Source organism: Trichosurus vulpecula, chromosome 8 (genome assembly GCF_011100635.1).
Source record: "Trichosurus vulpecula isolate mTriVul1 chromosome 8, mTriVul1.pri, whole genome shotgun sequence".
NCBI classification, from domain to species: domain Eukaryota; kingdom Metazoa; phylum Chordata; class Mammalia; order Diprotodontia; family Phalangeridae; genus Trichosurus; species Trichosurus vulpecula.
This window is the reverse complement of record NC_050580.1, coordinates 83,414,865-83,436,538: the sequence shown is the minus strand read 5'-3', so window position 1 is coordinate 83,436,538 and position 21,674 is coordinate 83,414,865. Positions and strand designations below refer to the sequence as shown.

The 21,674-nt window shown below is 38.4% G+C and overlaps 1 protein-coding gene across 1 annotated transcript in view; it reads right to left on the bottom strand.

Moving 5' to 3' along the window:
* The window catches only part of IDE (insulin degrading enzyme), a 111,959-nt gene that overhangs the window by 6,135 nt on the left and 84,150 nt on the right, over nucleotides 1–21,674 (bottom strand). Inside the window, exons 16-22 of the mRNA XM_036734627.1 lie at nucleotides 21,002–21,112; nucleotides 20,572–20,692; nucleotides 17,963–18,054; nucleotides 16,109–16,220; nucleotides 10,286–10,453; nucleotides 7,658–7,930; nucleotides 5,302–5,363 (exon numbers count right to left, since the gene is read on the bottom strand). Coding sequence (XP_036590522.1) covers nucleotides 5,302–5,363; nucleotides 7,658–7,930; nucleotides 10,286–10,453; nucleotides 16,109–16,220; nucleotides 17,963–18,054; nucleotides 20,572–20,692; nucleotides 21,002–21,112 — 939 coding nt within the window. The remainder of the gene's footprint in view (nucleotides 1–5,301; nucleotides 5,364–7,657; nucleotides 7,931–10,285; nucleotides 10,454–16,108; nucleotides 16,221–17,962; nucleotides 18,055–20,571; nucleotides 20,693–21,001; nucleotides 21,113–21,674) is intronic.

Genomic DNA, 21,674 nt, shown 5'->3' with positions numbered 1-21,674 from the left:
AGCAACACACTTCACAATCTCTAGGAATTCCCACTTAAACTGTGATGCCGAAAGGCAAAGACTACTCTAAGCACTGTCTGGTAGCTCGAACTCCTACACCACCAGGGGAAGGTTATCATGAAGGCAATCAGGTTCATATCAGAAACAGGGCAGCTACGAGGCCCTTTAATTCAGAGACATATATGACCATCTTGGAAAGCAGAAAAGTGTGTCAATTCCCAGGATGTACTGGCCAGGGATAAGCATGCTTCAAATCTTTCTTTTTTAAAATCTTTTTTGAACATTTTAAATTGTCAAAAATTCTTTATCAAGGACTTAATTTATGGTTAGTGCTACAAGAATACAAAAAAAGACTGCCCCTATCCTCAAGGAGCTACAAGCACAGAGAAGGGACACTGGGAATCAAATAAAGAAGCTAGTTTTATCTCTATCAGTATGTACAGAGACGATCTAAGTCAGGACTTCTTAAACTTTTCCTACTGGAAATTCCTTTTCATGTTATTGGCAGCGTTCACTGGAGTTGTGTGGCATGAAGCATATGCAGTGCAAAGTGTGCATGTTTGGTGTTCAGAATCAAGGCTGCAGTGAAGTTGCATGATGCAATTTTTAGTGCCTGCATGTTCAGAAACCTTTTTCTGTTGCCAAATTTTTTTTCATCCCATACGACCCATAGTTCAAGAAATGCTGAAAGTGATGTTACCGCAAAACAGACTTCCCCTGTAGATCCAGTGCTTACTGTTTCCTTCCATTAACGGCCACAAGAACTGATCCAAATGAATGCTCTTGGACCTTCTGTATTTCTCTCCCTCATCAATGTCAATGCATTTCTTCTCTAGACTCTCAAATGGGAGAGCCCCTCTAAATTGTTCTCATCTACTGGCAAAGCTTGACCTACTTAATCTGAGCTCTTGACACTCCTCTCTCACTATTTCCCCTTTGCTAACATATTTTCCATGGCTGCTTTCCTCCTCTGTTCCTTTATCAGCATATTTTAATCATCCTATGGTTAATTTAATTTCCACTACTTGGCATAAGGGGAGGGACACTTCCCTTACCCCCAGTTTTCAACAATACAGAGTTTGACGACTATGTTTTGGGAAGAAAAGGTTGGGGGCACTGAACACAAAACAAGAACACTGATAATCCACTGTGCAATACATACTATCTACACCAAACAAGTTAGAATGTAGTCACTTAATTTTTTTAGCTACTCTAAGGACATAAGAAAGCAGGACTGTAAAGTACTTCTCTCTGCATGCATAAATGGAAGTATAATTCCTGTAGATATCATTTATTAGCACAAGCTGGTCATTTACTTATTTGGTGATGATTCTGTGTGAACTCTAATACATTTTTTTTTTTGCAGGGGGAAGGCAGGGCAATTAGGGTTAAGTGATTTGCTCAAGGTCACACAGCCAGTAAGTGTGTTAAGTGTCTGAAGTCACATTTGAACTCAGGTACTCCTGACTCCAGGGCCAGTGCTCTACTCACTGTGCCACCTAGCTACCCCTCTAGTACATTTCTAAAGTGCTTAAGTTATATACATACATAAATCAATAAACTAATATTATTTTATCTTCAAATGTTCTCAATTTTGTAAATGCAGTAATTGAATACTACATACTAAGATATAGTAATGAACACACATAAGATAAATAATATCTAGAGAAAAATTCTTAAAGAAACCTTAACTATTGACTTATATGTGTTTGGATAAATAAGATCAATATTGAGAAATATAACCTTTATCTTCCCTAATGCAGCTAGGTAACGCAGTAGAGTGAGCACTGGACCTGGAGACAGGAAGACTTGAGTTCAAATCCTGACCCAGATACTTACTAGCCGTGTGACCCTGAGCAAGTCATTTATGCTGTCTCAGTTTCCTCAACTTTAAAAAGGGGCTAATAACACCACCTACCTCCCAGGGGTGCTGTGAGGATAAAATAAGATAATATTTGTAAAGGGCTTAGCACAGTGCCTGACATAGCAGGTACTAAAAAAAAAGTTTATTCCTTCCCCCTACACCTTCTAATAATCACAAGATGTAATAAATGAAAAGACAGCAAAAAATTAGTTTAGCCAGTCACCAACAATTTAACTTCTGTCAAATGTTTATTTGTACAACAGTAATAATAATAAAAAAAAAACCACCACTTAAGATGGTAAGAGCGTAAGACTGTCTTTCTCCACAAGAGACCCTTTTTAAATCACAGAGACAAACCAGACAGAGATGGCTGGGATCTCATCGAACCTTAAGACACAAATAAATAATTCCATTCTCTAACTGACACTTTCAGAACTTGAGTCACCAGCTGCTACTTGGAGGGTGTCCATTGTGTAAAGGCAGAACTTATCAACAACCAAGTTTTCAAAAAGAAGAGGTTTCATTTACTCTCGTGAGAAACATTACAGTTTTGAACGGCACCATGATCATAATAAACCTTCACCACATTTCTTCTCTTCACTCACACAGCTACCACCTCAGTGACCTAACACTGCTCGCAAAGTCTGTGTTTGCACATGAGACCCGGTTCATAACACAGAGGCCTGAGACTGGGGAAAGGGGGAGAGCAAGAGACGACGAGCCTTTACCTTTTCCAGTGTTGTGGAGCACGATGAGGCAGGGAGAATGAGGGCAGCTTTGTACTGTGTTTGCCTCCCTGGTTGTAGTTATCAAATCTCATTACCGAAAAAAGTCCATTACAAAGCAGCTAAGACTACAATAACATAATGCCTTAGAAGGCTAAATGCTTTTTTTTTTAATAAAGTATAATGGGGTGTCCTCACTATTGATCTTAAGGACTCACTAGTTATGTTAATACCTATTGCACTCACTGGGGCCACACATCACTTAACTTCTGCGTCTCAGTTTCCTCATATGTAAAACAGGAATAGTACTTACACTACCTACCTCCCAGAGAAGTGAGGAAATCACTTTGTAAACTTTAATGCACTATAGAAATGGGAATTATTATTACATAATTAACAGCTGCAAAATGTCTGGCAAGGCCCCCAGCATGATGAGTGGATTTCACATGGATGATTTGCAGGAAGACATAGAAAAGAGTCACAAGGTGCAGGTGGACTGAAATATAGATCATTGGAGAAAGTACCAATACTGACTACTAAGCAGAACGTTTAAAGCTCATTTTCACGGTGAAGTAGGCATTATTATCATTTTATACTATGATGCTGGGCACTGTGACATGGTTACAACTCTTAGGGATAGGTTTAACACTAGATCTATAATTTCACTGGTACAAGGAAAATCCTCCATAAACATAGTTCAGCACTTTCTCTGCCTCTTTGAGACTCAGGGAGCCACTCACAGCCCTGAGAGTGAGTGACCCAGGGGTTGCCCAGCCACTAGAGGCCAGAGGTGGAACCAGAACTTGGGTGCCCCTGGCTTGGAGGCTGGCAAACCACTGTACCAAGCTATCTTAAAACTTTCACACAGCAGAAGAACTTATTTAGGGAGGTTCAATGGGTACCACCTTCATTTTAAAGATGTTATTCTAATGAGTATTGCACACATTTTTACATTCATAGTCTCTGTTAGGTGTAGTGTGTTCCTAAAAATGTTATAAAGCAGAGATCGTATTTTCCCACAGAAACAATGTTACAATGGAGCTATTATATTCCCAACAAGGCCTCGCTGACATGACCAAACATATCACAAAAGAAAAGAGCCATTCACTGAAAAAAAAAAATGATGCTCCAAATCTTATAAAATGAACATATAAGGATCCTTCCTATTGCATGAAGGACATGTGCAACATACAAAAATATTAATCTTTTATATCTCTAAGTTTCACCTTTTAGAAACCAATATGCTTGCTATACATTAGACATTTAATAATTATTTTTCATTCTTCAATGAAGATCTTTGGAAGGATTTCTAAGGTCTCTTTTTTAAAAAGCTGTCCAGGAAGATTTTGAACTAATGCTGTCCTTTTCTCTGGAAAAATTTCTGAATAGTAAAATAAGGCACTTAAAATCATTCTCCTGGCATAAGAATGTACTCAATGCTGGAATCAATTCTTTCCAAAAATAGTTATTACAGCATTTGAAAATCTGAAGGCCTCACTATGAAACTCAGGTGGTATAAGTCTTATTATTCCTATTTTAAAGATAAGGAAACTGGGAGAAAAGTTTAGTAATTTGATCATGCTCAACAAGAATAGTAAAACATTTACCAGGCGTGTGACTCTAGGCAAGTTACCTAATCTTTCTACACCTCAGACCCTCATCTGTAAAAAAAAAAAAAAAAAAAAAGGGGGGGGGGAGGAGGAAGTGAAGGGAAGACTAGGGGACTTGGGGCCTTTCTCTTTTGTGGCTCTGAACCTGATCCTCTGAACTAGCAGCTCTTTATAAAGAGTAGGGGAAACACCACTGTATTTTATCAACTCTTGAGTTCAGTGTTGTTCATCATTTATTTGCTTTTCTCATGCCTTCAGTGGAGCACAGACAGTTCTAAAAAGGGGGAAAACGCAAAATGAAAACATGAAAGTTGTTTGAAAGAGGCAGATGGGGTAGCCAAATGCCTTGATTGCAGTGATGGTAGGTCAGTTTATGGGCTGACTGTTTGGATTAAGATGAGAAACTCAGGGTTTGGGGTTTTTTTCTTAATTTAAAAAAAAATACTATGTGGTAGACCTGCTTATTTTCCCCTTCCTTTTTGCTGCCTGTGCTAGGAGCATATACTCTGCAGCAAAAATCATCAAATGAATGGATAAGTAGCTGGGTGGTACAGTGACTAAAGACTTCACTTGGGGACCAGGAATACCCAAGTTCAAATCCATCCTCAGACAATTACTAACTATATGACCCTGGGCATAATTATGACATAATTAACAGCTGCAAAATGTCTGGTACGGCCCCCAGCATGATGAGTGGATTTCACATGGATGATTTGCAGGAAGACATAGAAAAGAGTCACAAGGTGCAGGTGGACTGAACTTAAGCTGTTTGCCTCAGTTTCCTCATCTGTAAAATAGGAATAATAGCAGCACCTACCTCCCAGGGTTGTTGTGAGGATCAAATTAGATAATGACTGTAAAGCACTAAGCACAGTGCCTGACATCGAGCGGGTGCTTAATATGTGTCTGTCTATCGAAAGAGGAGATGTACCCAAACACACACATATATGTATAAACCAATAAAAATTCAAATTACACTATTTTTCAAACTCTAGATGCCTTTGCTGAGAAGTGGCAATTTAAAAACACCATACTCCCACTGTAATGTACAGATAACCACAAAATTGCTTTAGTTTTATACCTACTACATTTTCTAACTTACCTTGTAGAACTTGATGATATCATCTTTGCTGAGTGTTTTTAAATATGCAACTTCTGTGTTATCTGGAAATCAATAAAGAAAATAACAAGATATCAAAATAAGTTTGGCCTATGTACAGGCTAAAAAGCTGGTATCATCTCCCACTATACTTCTCTGAACAAAGGGCAAATTTTAAGTGACCAACTATGGAGAATATCGAATTAACTCTTTAAAGGTCATACTGGTTAATACTGTGGAAAAAAATACTTCAAAGTCTTTAAAAAGACCTGGGTTTGATAATGTCTCAGTTAAGGCTAAACTGATAGACATATTATGAGAAAATAAGGATAGGAGCTTGAAATCTGCTGAGCATAAGACCATGCTGAGGTCTGGTAGTTCCTTAGTCGTCTCTAGCTCATTCACTCTCCTGAATTTTTCATAGCACCTATTCCAAACCCTGTCCATTCTTTCTGAGTCTCTAATTCCATGCAATTCCCATCCTCCACATTCATCCTCAGCAGAAGACAGCCTTTCAAAAAACTTCATTTAAGTAGTAGAGGCCACACTTTAACTTCCCTTAACCTAAAAATATTTTCATATTTTTACCCATCCTCTCTCTCTCCTCCTCTCCTGTTTTAGAGGAAAATGTATTTTCTCCTAGTTTCCTGGATAAAGTCCTCCATTTGTGTTTTTGATGATATCTTCTGTCTTATATCTCCAGTCTTCGGGATTTTCCTTCTAGCTCTTTGACCTCTGCCCACAAATCTATCCATTCCCCTCGCCATTAAAAAAACGTTTTTCAATCCTGCTTCCTCATTTAAGCTGCTGCCCCGTTTGTCGCTCCTTAGACTGATCAATTTGCAAAAGAGCCATCTGCATTCACGACCTGTGGTTTCCTCAACACTTTGGGGTTTAACCCTAATCGCTCTACTCAAACCACTTTCCTCAAAAAGCATCGATAACAATGATTAGGATATCCCAGTACAATACATGCTCCCATCTGCAGCGTGTGACACCATCGGCCACTCTTTCCTTCCTGGAATCCTCTCGTTTCCTCTGGTTTCTGTTATACTGGACTCTCCCTCCCAGTTCTCCTCCTACTCTCAGACTGCACCATTATCCCAAGGTACTATCCCCCAAGGCACCATCCTTGACATTTTTGGTTTCTTCCTCTTTGTGGTCTTTCTTCCTTCTAGCTAGCTACATAGATATTATCCACCTCCCCCACCCCCGCTGAGGCATATTCCATTTCCACAAGGTCCATTCCCACTCTAGTTTAGGCCCTCATTGTCTGGATTATTACTTCAGTCACCTAAAGGATCTCTGCACAAGCTGGTTTTCCCTGCCTCAAGCTGAATTCACTGCTACCAGAATAATTCTACTTATATAAATCATAGCTCTGAGCATCTCTCTCTCTCTCCTTTCCAAGAACTTCTCTCCACTCCTCCCTCAACACCAAAGAGTCTCAACGGCTCTGGTATGGCCACCAAATCTCCATGGCCTGACCCCCACCCATCTTTCTGGCCTCATCTCTCCTTACTCTATAATCAAGCCAAATGAACTGTATGCTACTTCCTGAACATGCCCCACATCCTCTCTCTCTACACTCATCTATTCACAGTTCCGCCCTGTCTGAAATTCCCCTTCCCTCGTAACTCCTTCTAGCAAGATTCCACTTTATCCCTTCAGGTTTGACATAAGTATTACCTCTTCCATTAACCTTTCAGTGAGAGCCCAATCCCCACGGAAGTAATATCAAACATCACAGGCTTCATGAGTGCTCATAATAACAGCAGCAATACTAATGATGATAATTGAGAACATTTATAGACCACTTGAAGGTTTGCAAAGTGCTCTGCAGATCACCTTCTCTGAACCCCACAACAACCCTCTGACTGTTGCTACCATTATCTTCACTTGATAGAGAGAGAGGAAACAGAACTGAAAGATGTCGAGTGACCTGCCCAAGGTCACGCAGCAACTCAGTTTCTGAATCGAGATTCCCATTCCAGTTTTGCTGACTCCAAATCCAATCTCCATCCCCTACCCCCAGCTGCCATCTTACGGCATTTATCAGACTCTATACTATACTTAGCCACGCAGTTAATACGGAAGCTTATTTTTCCAGGACATCACATACATGTTTTATTCCCCTTCTTCCAGGAGGGTAATGCCCATGCATCAATCATTTTTGTATCCCCCAGAGCTGATGTGACCTGACCCTAAGATGTACCTTCTACCTCCTAGATCATGTAGGCTCTCTGAGCTATTATTATTATTATTATTAAGTTTCTACTATCACATGCTAACTGGAATGAATATATAAATGCTTCACTCTAACATGTAGGCTGTAAATAACTGGCTTCTTCTGCCTTACCTCTGTCAAAATTGTACTGCTGAGAGATGATTTCTCCCCAGTATTTGGCACACTCTGCAGACAGTTTCTTTGGTTTATCTAGCCGACGGATCGCTAAGGCTTGAATGTGTTTCTGGAAGGCCTCCTCATTCATGTCTTCTATAGATTTTTCCATGGATAACAAGAAAGCTTCCACTCTGCTTTCTAAATAATGAGGTGGTTTTTCTGACTGGATGATAAATCGAAGACCCTGGATGCCATTGGCTCGACGGGGACCACTGAATACGATGTAACCTTCAAAACACAGATGCAAACCAGTTATAATTCCTGAATCGTGAGAGATTTTATTTAAATTTGAAAAATCAATGCAATTAACAAGAGCAAAAAAGGATACATTGTGCTTCATGCTGTTCACCTCAAAAAAAATTTTTTTAACCATCTGAATATTTTTGGTTTCTGAGAATGAAAATGTAGTTTCCAAATAACTTCGAAAAAATGAGTGACTACTCCTATCTCCTCTCCTTTCTTGTACACGTGACAGACAGGTCTTTCTCATACTCAGCCTCTTAATTCTTCATTGTTGGCCAGTTCCTTCGACTCAGGCTACATAAATGCCTCAGTTACTCCTATTCTTAAGAAACGGAATATGGATTCCTTTACACTCTCAAACTATCACCTCCTCCTCTCCTATTCTTTTCACCTTCAAAGCCCTCAATGACCTCGCAAGCTTCCTGAAAGCTCACCCACATTCCCATTTAGCTTCCATCTCAGCCGAATAGAAAGAACACTGGTCTTGAACTTGGATCTTCTCCAAACTGTAGCTGAGATTTATTAGATGATATGTGACCCTGGGCAAGTGACTGAAGCTCTCCAAGCATCAATTTCCTAATCTGTAAAATGGGGATAATAACACTTGTACAAACTATCTCTCAGAGTTTCCATGTGCTATTATTACTATTAATAACAGGAAAATCAAAGGGTTCCTAATTATCTAAAGATTACTTTTTCCATTTTAATCCTCCCTGACCTTTCTTGTCCTTTGCCATTATGTTTTACACCATCCTTCCCCTCAATATTTTTTGCTTCAAAAATTTAGTCTTCCTACTTCTCAGCAATTCTATCAAAAAGAAAATTACATTCTCAGGCAGTCAGAGTATTCCCTGGGGCTCCATTCTTCACCCTTACTTTTCTCATCATATACCAGGACCTTTGGCAACATCATCTCATTTCATGGATTTGATCTCCAAAAATAGGTGAAGACACTAAGTCATGTGTTTCTTAACCATAAGACACAGCTGGTCTTGATCCACAAGAGATTACTGTGGTTACATATGACCCTCCACCTCCTCCCTCCCCTCCCCACACCTTTACCCACTGTGCTCTATTCCTGGAACGTTTTCTCTATTCCTCTACACCTTCTGGAATCCCTTCTTTCCATCAAGACTTAAGTTCAACTTTCCTGATCCCCCAGGCTACTAACACCCTCCCCCCTCCCAAACTACTTTTAATTTATTTCATATATGTTCTTATATATGTATATCTCCCCGACAGAACATAAGCTTCTTGAGGACAGGCTCATTTCATTTATGAATTGCATCTCCCATGCACAGAACATAGTAGACACTTAATAAAAATTTGCTGACTGACTGAAGGTATGCCTTGTATTGGTACAAACTACCATCAGTTCAAGATGAACACAGTAAAGAAGGGGTTCTTCCTCTCCCCTTCTCATTCTCTCTGCACTTCACTTTCCCATTATGGGGAGAAGTACCTCAAATTATCTCCAGCCTTTTTCCACATTGAGTTTATTAAATCTTGCTGCTCCTGCTTACATAAAATTTTTCTTTTTATCCTGGCCTGGAATACTTGTTTTTCCTTCCCTGGAATAATGTAATTTCCTCTTCACTGGATTCTTCCAACCGTACCAAGTTGTTCTTCGTATCTGATACTACAGATATTTCCTAAAAGATGTGATCCATCACGCTACCGCTAAGTTTCTACAGTAGATACCAGGAACTGAGGCCCCAAGTCCTCCTTTTAGGGACCTTTGGATTATCTTACTATCCTATTTCATTTGTGAGCTCCCTGTGGACAAACCACAAAGCTTCCTTCATCTACTCTTCCCATCCCTGATTTGGAATCCTCTTCAAAACAAGTCTCATACGCCTAGCCCACCCTTTCTTCTCTCATCTCACCAACCTGCCCCATCATTTCTTGCTTATTGTTTTCAGAAAATGATACCTAAATGGTAAAATTTAAGGACTAAAGGATGCACTTAAACTTTTCATCTCTAAAACTTGATCATATTTACCTAAACAGCTTCTGAAATCTCACAGAAACAGCCTTCTTAGCCTGCCCAGTATGAAAAGACTTAGCTCTATGGACCTTGACTCCATCCCAATTGTCAATCTCCTCATTCCTAACATGCAGACCTAGAAATGATATAAATGTGATATTCTCCTATACAGTTGTACCCTTCTTTCGTAGACTCTAAAGTTCAGAGAAGGAACATGGTTATTCTATTTTTTTTTCCGTACATCACCTGTACTTAAACCATTCTTTCTGAGAATGATGATTGCTTACCTCACATGAAATTGTGCTTCTTTATTTTTTTTCTCCTTAAAATAACCAAAGGGCAAGGGAACTCACCTAGCTGTTCCTTGGTACGCAGAGTGTTGAAGCAAGGCTCTGAGATGATCTGGCAGAAGAGCTCCAAAAACATGTTCTCTGAGGTACTCTGCATATCTGTTTGATAATAGATCTCAATACCACAGTTATTGTGAACTTCATTTCTCTGCTGATAAACAAACCAGCCTCCTAGGAAAAGTTGCAAAAAAGAATGTTGGACTCCAAAACTCAAATACAATTCTGGTCATTTTAAGAATTATAAACACCGAGTGAGGGGAGCAGAACCAGGAAATCGTTATACACGAGTACAGATACATGGTATCTGTAAATACTAACTTGGATAGACTTGGCTCCTCTCATCAATGCAAGGTTCAAAGACAGCTCCAAAAGGCTCATGATGGAAAAAGCTATTCACATTCAGAGAAAGAATTATGGAGTCTGAATGAGATTGAGGCAAACTGTTTGCTCTCTTTTTTGTTTTTTTCCTTCTTTTTTGGTTTCTTTTTTTCTTTCTCATGATTCATACCGCTGGTTACAATTCTTCCTTACAAACGGACTATTATGTAAATAAGTTCAATGTGAAGATATATGTAGAACCTACATTGGATTACATGCCGTCTTGGGGGGCTAGGGGAGAGGAGAGGGAGGGAGAGAAAATTTGGAACCCAAAAATTTGTGGAATTGAGTGTTGTAAACTAAAAATAAAAAATAAATTTATTTTAAAGAAAAAGAATTATGGGGGGGAGGGGGGGAGCCAAGATGGTGGCTGGAAAGCAGGGATTGGCCTAAAGCTCTCCCCCAGGATCCTCCAAACACGTGTAAAAATGGCTCTGAACAAATTCTATAACTGCAGAACCAATGAAATAGCAGAGGGAAACAGGGCTCCAGCCCAGGACAGCCTGGATGGTTGCTGGGTAAGGTCTATTGCACGGAGCTGGGAGCGAGCGGAGTGGAGCAGAGCCCAGCGTGGGCTGTGCCCAGACCAACCAGACCTGGAGCCAGGCAGAACAGGCCCTAGCGCCCTGAATCAGTGAGCTGTGGCAGTTACTGCGGGGACAGAGTGAAAGGAGTTCACAGTTTGGCCACCACCCCGGGGGTCAGAGGAGGTGGTGCAGCTACAGAACTACAGCTGCAGTTGCTTCAGACCCCAGGCCCCCTTGGTGGGAGGAATTAAGTGGCGGATCCGACCAGGAGTGCAGAGCCTGCTCAGATCTGAGTTGCGGTCCGGGTTGGCAGTTCTTGGGGGAGGAAGGGTGCTGGGGTGGCAGAGTTTGCTGTGTAGAAAAGACTCTGAAAACAACAGCGCAGCCCCTCAAGCTTGGGACAAAGTACTCGCTACTCTACAAGCAGTCATACCCTGACAAAAAACTCAAGGGTCAAGAAGTTGGCTGGGAACATGATCAGGCAGCAAAAATGGACTCAGACTCAGACTCTGGAATCTTTTTTTGGTGACAAAGAAGACCAAAACATACAGCCAGAAGAAGTCAACAAAGTCAAAGAGCCTACATCAAAAGCCTCCAAGAAAAACATGAACTGCTCTCAGGCCATGGAAGAGCTCAAAAAGGATTTGGAAAAGCAAGTTAGAGAAGTAGAGGAAAAACTGGGAAGAGAAATGAGAGTGATGCAAGAAAACCATGAAAAAGAAGTCAATGACTTGCTAAAGGAGACCCAAAAAATACTGAAGAAAATAATACCTTAAAAAATAGACTAACTCAAATGGTAAAAGAACTCCAAAAAGTCAATGAGGAGAAGAAGGCCTTGAAAGGCAGAATTAGCCAAATGGAAAAGGAGGTCCAAAAGATCACTGAAGAAAATACTACCTTAAAAATTAGATTGGAGCAAGTAGAAGCTAGTGACTTGATGAGAAATCAAGATATTCTAAAACAGAACCAAAGGAATGAAAAAATGGAAGATAATGTGAAATATCTCATTGGAAAGACCACTGACCTGGAAAATACATCAAGGAAAGAGAATTTTGAAATTATTGGACTACCTGAAAGCCATGATCAAAAAAAGAGCCTAGATCTCATCTTTCAAGGAATTATCAAGGAAAATTACCCTGATATTCTAGAGCCAGAGGGTAAAATAGAAATTGAAAGAATTCACAGATTGCCTCCTCAAAAAGATCCCAAAAAGAAAACTCCTAGCAATATTGTTGCCAAATTCCAGAGCTCCCAGATCAAGGAGAAAATACTGTAAGCAGCCAGAAAGAAGCAATTTGAGTATTGTGGAAAAAGAATCAGGATAACACAAAATCTAGCAGCTTCTACATTAAGGGATTGAAGGACTTGGAATATGATATTCCAGAGGTCAATGGAGCCAGGATTAAAACCAAGAATCACCTACCCAGCAAAACTGAGTATCATGCTCCAAGGCAAAATATGGACTTTCAATAAAATAGAGGACTTTCAAGCTTTCTCAGTGAAAAGACCAGAGCTGAATAGAAAATTGGACTGTCAAACACAAGAATCAAGAGAAGCATGAAAAGGTAAACAAGAAAGAGAAATCATAAGGGACTTGCTAAAGTTGAATTGTTTTGTTTACATTGCTACATGGAAAGATGATGTGTATAATTCGTGAGACCTCAGTATTAGGGTAGCTGAAGGGAATATACATACATATATACATACATACATACATACATATATATAGATAGATAGATAGATAGATAGATAGATAGATAGACAGACAGACAGAGTGCACAGGGTGAGTTGAATATGAAGGGATGATATCTAAAAAAATAAAATCAAATTAAGGGATGAGAGAGGAATATATTGAGAGAGGAAGAAAGGGAGGGAAAGAATATGAAAAGAGACAAGATCAAAGTAGAAAATTGAACAAAGGGAGATAGGATAGGAAGGAGCAAAACATAGTTAGTCTTTCATAACATGAGTATTGTGGAAGGGTTTTACATAATGATACACATGTGGGCTATGTTGAATTGCTTGCCTTCTTAGGGACGGTGGGTGGGGAGGGAAGAGGGCAGAGAATTTAGAACTCAAAGTTTTAAAAGCAAATGTTTAAAAAAAAAAGTTTTTGCATGCAACTAGGAAATAAGATATATAGGCAATGGGGCATAGAAATCTATCTTGCCCTACAAGAAAGTAAGGGAAAAGGGGATGGGGGGAAGCGGGGTGACAGAAGGGAGAGCTGACTGGGGAATGAGGCAATCGGAATATGTGCCATCTTGGAGTGGGGGGAGGGTAGAAATGGAGAAAATTTGTAATTTAAACTCTTGTGAAAATCAATGCTGAAAACTAAAAATATTAAATAAAAAAAACTATTTAAAAAAAAAGAATTATGGATATCATTAGACAGTGTGAGGGCTGGAAGGAAGCTTATGGTAATTCAATATTCTTATTCTGCAGATGAGAAAAATGAGCCCCAAAGAGGTAAAGGGAGTATGATCCAGAGTCAGGACTAGAACCCAGGTTTCCAAGCTCCGGCAGTACTTTCTTTCCATTATATGATAGTGCCTCATTTCTTTTTTTTTTTTTTCAGTTGAGGCTGTTCAATTTGCTGATATTTCCCCCCCAATATCAGCCTATAATTATGAAGTGCCATATAGGTATGTGAAATCAATTAATTATCTAAAATAGAGAGGAAATGGGGAAAACTCAGTAAAGGCACATTTACCTTTTGAGTGTTTAGCAGGAAGGTGGTGCAGTGGACAGAGCACTGGGCATGGGGTCAGGAAGATCTGAGCTCAAATGCTACCTCAGACACAGCTGGGTGAGTCTTGGAGCATGCCCCTTAACCTCTGGCTACCTCAGTTTCCTCATCTATAAAAAGTAGTAATACTAGCATCTACCTCCCGGGGTCGTTGTGGCAATCAAATGAGATAATGCTATTAAAGTGCACTGCAAAATGTAAAGCAATATATAAATATTAGCTATGGGTATTTTTTTATTATTTTACCCACAAAACATTAATGTCCAAGAAAGTCCACAGACAGTCACATAGACAAAGAAGTCTATGTGTGCTCCTTTTCAATATAGCATTCTACAAACTGAAAAGCTGTATATAAATGTGAGCTCTCATGGTTATAGGAAAACTTCAGCAGAAATACATTAAGAGGCTCTTCCGATTCAGAGAACTATTCTTAAATGGTAAAACTTTTAAGATGCACACTAAGGCATCTTCCAGCTCTAAAACTGTAATCCTATATACTTGACTAATGCCTAAATCATTCTAGAAAGGAAGGCACACAAGTTTGTTTGGGTCGTTAGTGTGCTATTTATTGCAATACTTTCTAAGTTACCTTAGAAATGCAATGGTTTGTTTGGATCTATAGTAACAGCTAAAGCTTTAGCTCCAATTGGAATGAGGGAAAAACAAATCTGAATGCATGGTACTTCTTATTATTCCTTCCTGAAGATTCATTTTTTATACACAAAAAGCTTGATTTGGGGCCATTTTTATGTTTACATTTTTCAAATCTCACATGACATATCCAAGAGTCTAACTCACTTCTACATACTCATCTCTCTGATCAAGGCGGAAGCTTTAACAGATAAAGAGTTATCTTGGGAACAAAAGGATAAAAAGAAGCACAAAGCACTGACCACTTAGTTGTTCTTCCCTCAATGGGAACATGAACAGGAATTCAATCTTTGGCCAAGATATGTGAAGGAATGAAACATCTATGTGTGAAAGTAACTTCTGCGAATCCAACAGTTTCTGTAAAATGCTTTCATTTATAGAATGAGACATTTTTAGAGATGGAAAAGATCTTAGACCCTAGACCTAGACCAGTCCCTCATTTAAACAATGAGGGAATCTAAGGCCCAAAGAGATAAACTGACCTGTCCAAAGTCACACAGCTAGTGTCAGAGCTGGGGCTCAAATCCTGACCCACCCTTGCCACAAGTCCACAGTTGTCCACCACTCCATATCACTTGTCACAATGGCAAGAAAAGCTCTAAAGGATTTTACTGTATTAACAAACCAGCAACAATAGCTAAACTAATTGGCAATATCAAAGCCAACAAATTTCTGAAACCAGTTACCCATTAAAATAAGTAAATATCTAAAGGATTAATTTTTAGAGAAAAAAATTCTATAGCTATACAGAGAATTAACTTTCAAATCTAAATGAATGCGTTTTCCATGCTATTTTATGCCTTTTAAGAGTATATACAAAACAACTATGCTACTGGCCTGGATTAGCTTCCATTATACCACTAAGCTGAGAAAGATAGTTAATGGGTTTTCCCATCTAGAGTTTTCGCCATAAAAATGATATGGCACAGAAAATTCCAATATAGAAATTACTGCTATTTGCTATAGTTCAATTTCTTATACAGAACATAAGTCAAGATTACATATTTTATCCTTAGGCATCAGTTTGTTTTCAAACTTGTTCTGCCAGAGACTCTTTTGGGCAACTCATTTTTATACATACAGTTTCAATATTTGTAAATAAATGTCATTACATGCTTCGCTGGCTTTTAACTCTATTCCCTGACTCTTCTCCACTCAAGTCATAATCTGCTCCCTCCTGAATTTCTCTGTAATGACATCTCCAGATGCAAAGAGAGTTCTACCTGTCTTCAGTTTCCCCCTTTTGGAAACACTTGTCCATGCTGCAGTGCTAGACTCTTGATCCAACATGAATCCAAATTTCACTCAATTAAGAAACTATTTATGTATGAGTACTTCACATCTAAAGTAAGAGAGGGAACCTCTACCATCCACATAATATCCACATAATAATATATCACATATTATGATAATATGTGATATATTACATTATATTTATATGTAATATAATAATAACATAATATTCACAGAAAATATCATGCAAATGTAAATTATTTCTGCATTTATAAAATCGACACCTACTGTCAGGGAGTTGAACCTCTCTGTATCGTACAAGCTGACTTGGAAGGAGAGGTTTAGTATGAGCATGTTCAATAAGCGTGTCTTCAACCATCTGCATAACTCCTAAAGCAGCCTAAAGGGAAAGATATGCATTATTATATTTTGTAAAAAGGTACAGATATAATGTCTTTGAAAAAGTAATCACAGAGTCGATCTGTGCATACTTCTCCTGGGGCAACCCATCCAAAGAAAAATAAGCCAATTTTCATAACTGAAACATTCATAAAAATGTATTTCTGTTCCTAGCGAAATTCATTTTTATTCATATAACTATCCAAAAATTAAATTCATAAATCCAGTGAAGCTTCAGTTGAGGGGTGTATCATTAAAAACCAACACTTTGTTGCTCCCTCTATTTGCACCTGTAAGGATAAGGGGAAATCCAAGTCTTATACCACTGAAGAAACAAAGATTCCATAGTGGGCAGGGTCAGAGCAATTGGATACATACATGGATAGGCCCCAAATCATCCAAAAATCACTATAAACTAAGGTGAATCTTTCCTCTTGGCAGTGAAGTGCTGGATGATAGGTGACTAATGTTGAATAAATTGTCATACATGGGGCAGTTTGTTTTGCTTAACTGTGTTTCTTATGAGGTAGGATCCAGTCAGAGGTGTTTCAACGTATCCCCAGTTAAATAAATAGTAAAAATGAAACATTTCCTTTATCTCTACTTATTTAAGCAATGTCAGATTGCCCCAGCATTCACTCGTTTCCCTGATGGGTTGCTATGATATCTGGTAATCAGAGATGCTCCATAAGAGGGATGTATACAGCTGGGAAAGGAGGATCAGAGCAGAAAATATAGCAGAAAGGAGAAGGGATGATTGGAAGATTCAGTAAGGAAGGGGGGGAGTGCATCATTGCTGATAGTGATACATATGACAGTAACTTGATTTGAACTAGTTGGAAAACAGCAAATAAAACAATATCTTACACATACATAATAGGTGATCAATAAATATTTCAATTAATCAAAGATAAAAATAGAGATGTTTTAGAACAGATGACACTTTCAACTTAAATCTCAGTAGAAAAAATATAGTTCAAGCTAACCTTTAAAGATGAAACCAGTGAGAACAGTAGATGAAAACAGCAATATGTAGTAAGGGAGTTTGGAAACCAGCAAGAACTGAATCCACTCATGTAGGATGCTAAATAGTCATCCGACTCCCTAGCAACCCAAGTTAAATTGAAGTCAGGAAGACCTGAATTCAAAGACTGACACTGACAATAGCTTTATGACTAGGGGCAAATCTCTTAACCTCTCTGAGCTTCAGTTCCTTCATCTGTAAAATGATTACAGTAATATCTGGTAATACCTACATCTCAGAGGCGTTGCGAGCATCAAATAAGAGAAGCATGAAAAATGCTTTACAAACCATAAAGTGTTATATAAATACCAGCTACTGTTGTTATTATTACAGTAAACTGCAGCTCTGGGGAAGGAGGAAGCATCAAATTGACTGAAGAGATTATGGAGAAGTAACCCTCTGGTTCTAGGCAGGGGCAAGTCAGTTTATCAAGCTGGACAAGAAACAAGACTTCAGTCTCAGAAGTCTTTTATGTTAAAAATGTCCTGGCAGTGAAGGAAAAAGTAGACTAAGGTCAGCAAAACAGCCTGAGCAGACTGAAGAATCACAGAATCCTGCTCCTAAAAGGTACCTCATATGCCATTTACTCAAACCCAAAGTTGAAAATGAGTCTACATAAACCCTCAATATACTTTTAAGTAAGTATGAGTGAAAATATACCCAGAATTACTCCACAAATAACTATGGAAACATATACACACAATAAAAATGTCACAAACCTGTTTTGCTATATTTCCATGAAGAAGGGCTTCAATATGTAACCGTGACAAGAGTTGAGGTATAAAGGCCTTAAGGCGAGGGAGAGTAACATCTATAATGTTAAGATACCATTAATTTATAACATGAAGTTAAATATTAAAATATACAAAAGCCAAAAATAATTTGAAGAAACATACCTATCAACCTTTGAATTTACAACTATTTAAATGAAGTCAATTTTCCCTCCCCGCTGTAATCCAAACTCTACTAAAAACAATTTCTAGAAGCATGGTGGTAAAGGGGAGAAATAGATGTGAAGTTAATAATGAAGGTAAACTTTCCCACTAAATGGAATAAAAAGAAAACCTCCATGACAGAGTGGGTGGAAAGAGGTCAGTCTTGTCTTTGAAGGGGTCACAGTCTAGAACTATACAAAGCTAAACACAATCCAGGCCAATAAGAATTTCTGATTGCTGATCTGGTACATGTTATCTGGTGTGAGCACGTGAAATTTCCAGTAGAGTTAAGTGCTTTAGACAGGAAATCTGTATAACTCTAGGGCTCAAGCAAACTGGACAACTGACTATAATCTGAACACACCCCAGGGCTTCTCCTCCCCGAGCCTTTGCTCAAAATGATCCCATATGTCTTCAATGCCCCACCTTTTACCTGCTGAACATCTACCTAGCCATTAAAAGGCACTGCAAATACTAACTCATCCACCCCTATCCCCCATGTAAAGCCTTTTCCACTCTTGCCAAGCTGGTAACAACCTTCAAACTGGAGGCCTTTACACATAACTCTGATAGCTCTCCCTCTCTACTGTCCTAGTCATGTATTATTCTACATTATATTTATATTCATGTGAATTACATCCCCTCTACCAGAGTGCAGACTCTAAGAAGGTAGGAACCATGGTGGATTCTTCTTAGTTAGACTCTTCCCCTGCACCTAGCACAATGCTCTGTATACCATAGGTAAAATGCTGCTTTAAATAGATGTTGGTTTAATTAACAGAACCATTTAGTGGAAAAGAAGGGGGGAAAGCTTTAAATGATTAAAATACAGAATCCACCTTCACAAAAATATATTTTTGGAAGGAATTCTTTCATGCCTATCACAGTAGCTATTTTATAAGCATGCTTTACTTAAAACTCACTTGTCATTTGACCCAGGCTTTAATCACTTAAAAAATGACTTTAGTTTCTTGTCATGTGGAACACCTATTCATTCACCTGACAAAATAATTAGAATCACTCAGATGGTGTTGGAAGATTAAACATTAGCTAATAAACTAGATAACAAACACGTGCTTTATAAATCATATGTAAGTAAAAATACATTAACTATCCAGACTGAAGAGTTGTTTATTCTATCAAATGGTTTTCACAATTTTTGCATAAACGCAAAAGCTTCATGTAATTTATAGTTATAATAGTTTTAAATATTTAGTTTCTTGCATTTGTTACTAAAGAAATAATTTTCACATTAAACCATAATACTACCTCCTATAATAAATGTGTATTAAATGTGTATTGTTATTAAAAAAAAAACTAAAAATTCAAAGATAGTTCCTTTCCTTTTAAAAGTGTCATTTTAATTGTTCTGAGCATATTGGGGAAAAATGAACTGCTGATGCAATACGGCTAAGGAGAGTCTGAAACAGTTAAAAAACAAGCCCAGAAAAGAAAAAATCTGAAGCCAAAACAAATCAAAGAAATGCTTTACCTCCTTTTTAATGAAAATGGTTCGGAAAGTAATTTAATGTTATTTAACAGGTATCTGTTGTGTACCTATATGGTCAGCACTGTACTAAAGCACAGGAGAGGTGACAAGGAGAAAAGGAAGGCCTGGGCATTGCCTCGAGAATTCTAGAAGTGTTTAAAAACTAAACAAAACCAGGCCCTAATTGAATGATTCAAGAAAATCTAAAGATAAATAAAAAGAGGCTCCCAGCATACGGTCTTTAAGCAGACCCTACTAGCTATGAAGACTCCAGAACAGGCAGGATATGATGGAAATAAGCTCATCCTATAAGATACATACTTTCAGGTTCTACCCACATTTTCTAATATCTTTGAATTTAATTACAATAACTGATTAGGCTCAAAAGAGCAGCAATGAAGCCAGAATGCCAGCTCTTGTGAACTGTGACTCTATCTAGGTCATTAAACCTCAAGTGTCTAAGCTGCTGATTTTAGTGACGGTGTAAAATCTCTAAATGTTTTAAATGCCACTGTGACAAACCCAAATGATAACAGGAAATCTCCACTGATGTCCTATTCCTATGCCTCACTGTGGCCTGGGTTTCTAGGAGGCTAGACACAGTATGACCTCTGGAAATCCTACCAAACTGGAAAGGTTTAAATATGGGCCTAGTGATAGAAAATATATCAATCAACCAAGTACCAACTTAGCTAAATTCAAAAAGACATATCAACTAGTGGGAAAGTGGTAACAAATGTTTTTGGCCACAGCAAGCCACAAGACCTTCTGCTGAGTCACTGGGGAGCTATGTTCCACACTGGCGGTCTACACCAATGAAATCACAGGTCACTGATGTATGGTTGAGGTGACACTAGACAAAAAACCCAAAATATCTGGACTAATGCGGGTAAAGGAGTCTTACCATCGAGAGCGTCTTTTAGTTCATCTTTGGTCCAGGCCACTTCAGTCATTAATAGTCGGAGGTAATACATAGCATGCTGATGAGGCTGTTCTGCTCGAAAGTTGTTAAGAGATCGCATATACTGTGTGAAGGATAAGGCATGTACCAAACCAATTAGCCATAAAAATACTTTTATAATTGTAAAAGTTATCTTTTCACAATACACATGGCTCAAGAATATCTGCTTGTGCCCCTTTCCAAGGTGTAAGTGATGCTCTATCCAGTTGTGTGTAATAAGTAAAGACTTCTCATTTAAGTAGTACCAGGAGTGACCTAACATCCTTCAGACTACCACCTCTTTGGATCAATCAGACAACACTACAATTACTCCTTTCAAATGCCCATGATTCAATCACCTCTGACTTAAGAGTGGAAAACACAGAAAACTTACCGCTTCCTTAATAATTTCAAATCTTTTTTCATCAATCTCAAAGGTGGCCATTTTCTCAATAATCTTCTTTAGCAAAATAGGCTGCTTGTCATTGTATCCTTTTACAGAGAGCTACAGAAAGAGTTCAGGTTATTATAAACTCTTAAGTATTAAGGAAGGATTTCTAGGCAAAGTTCAGCCTTTAACACTCAGAAAACTCTAAAATGTTATATACACAAAAAAAAATGCAGAGCAAAAGAGATTTGTTTAACTCATTATAAAAATAACAACTAACATCTTTATCCATCATGACTGTTCCAACAAATGTTGTGACCCAAGCATTTTAATGCATTGTGGGCATATTTACATGAAACCATCAGAAATTATGGTGGCAGGAACTACACTATTTTATTATTTAAATTCCTGATTGAAGCTAAGACCATTTTTAGGTTTTAACTTTACAAACAATTTTTGGAAAAGAAAAGGCTTTAGGCATTTTACTGGGGAGACTTACAAGGCATTATATAGTCTAGTGAACATCTGGCCCTGCTTTATCATATTGTTTCACTTAACACAAGTCTTTTTCATGTAACAGACAAAACACAAATTGACTCCTAAAAAACACAGGCTTTGCTGCTTTTCTACTGTATTGTGCCGTGTGTGTGTGTGTGTGTGTGTGTGTAATTTCTTACAG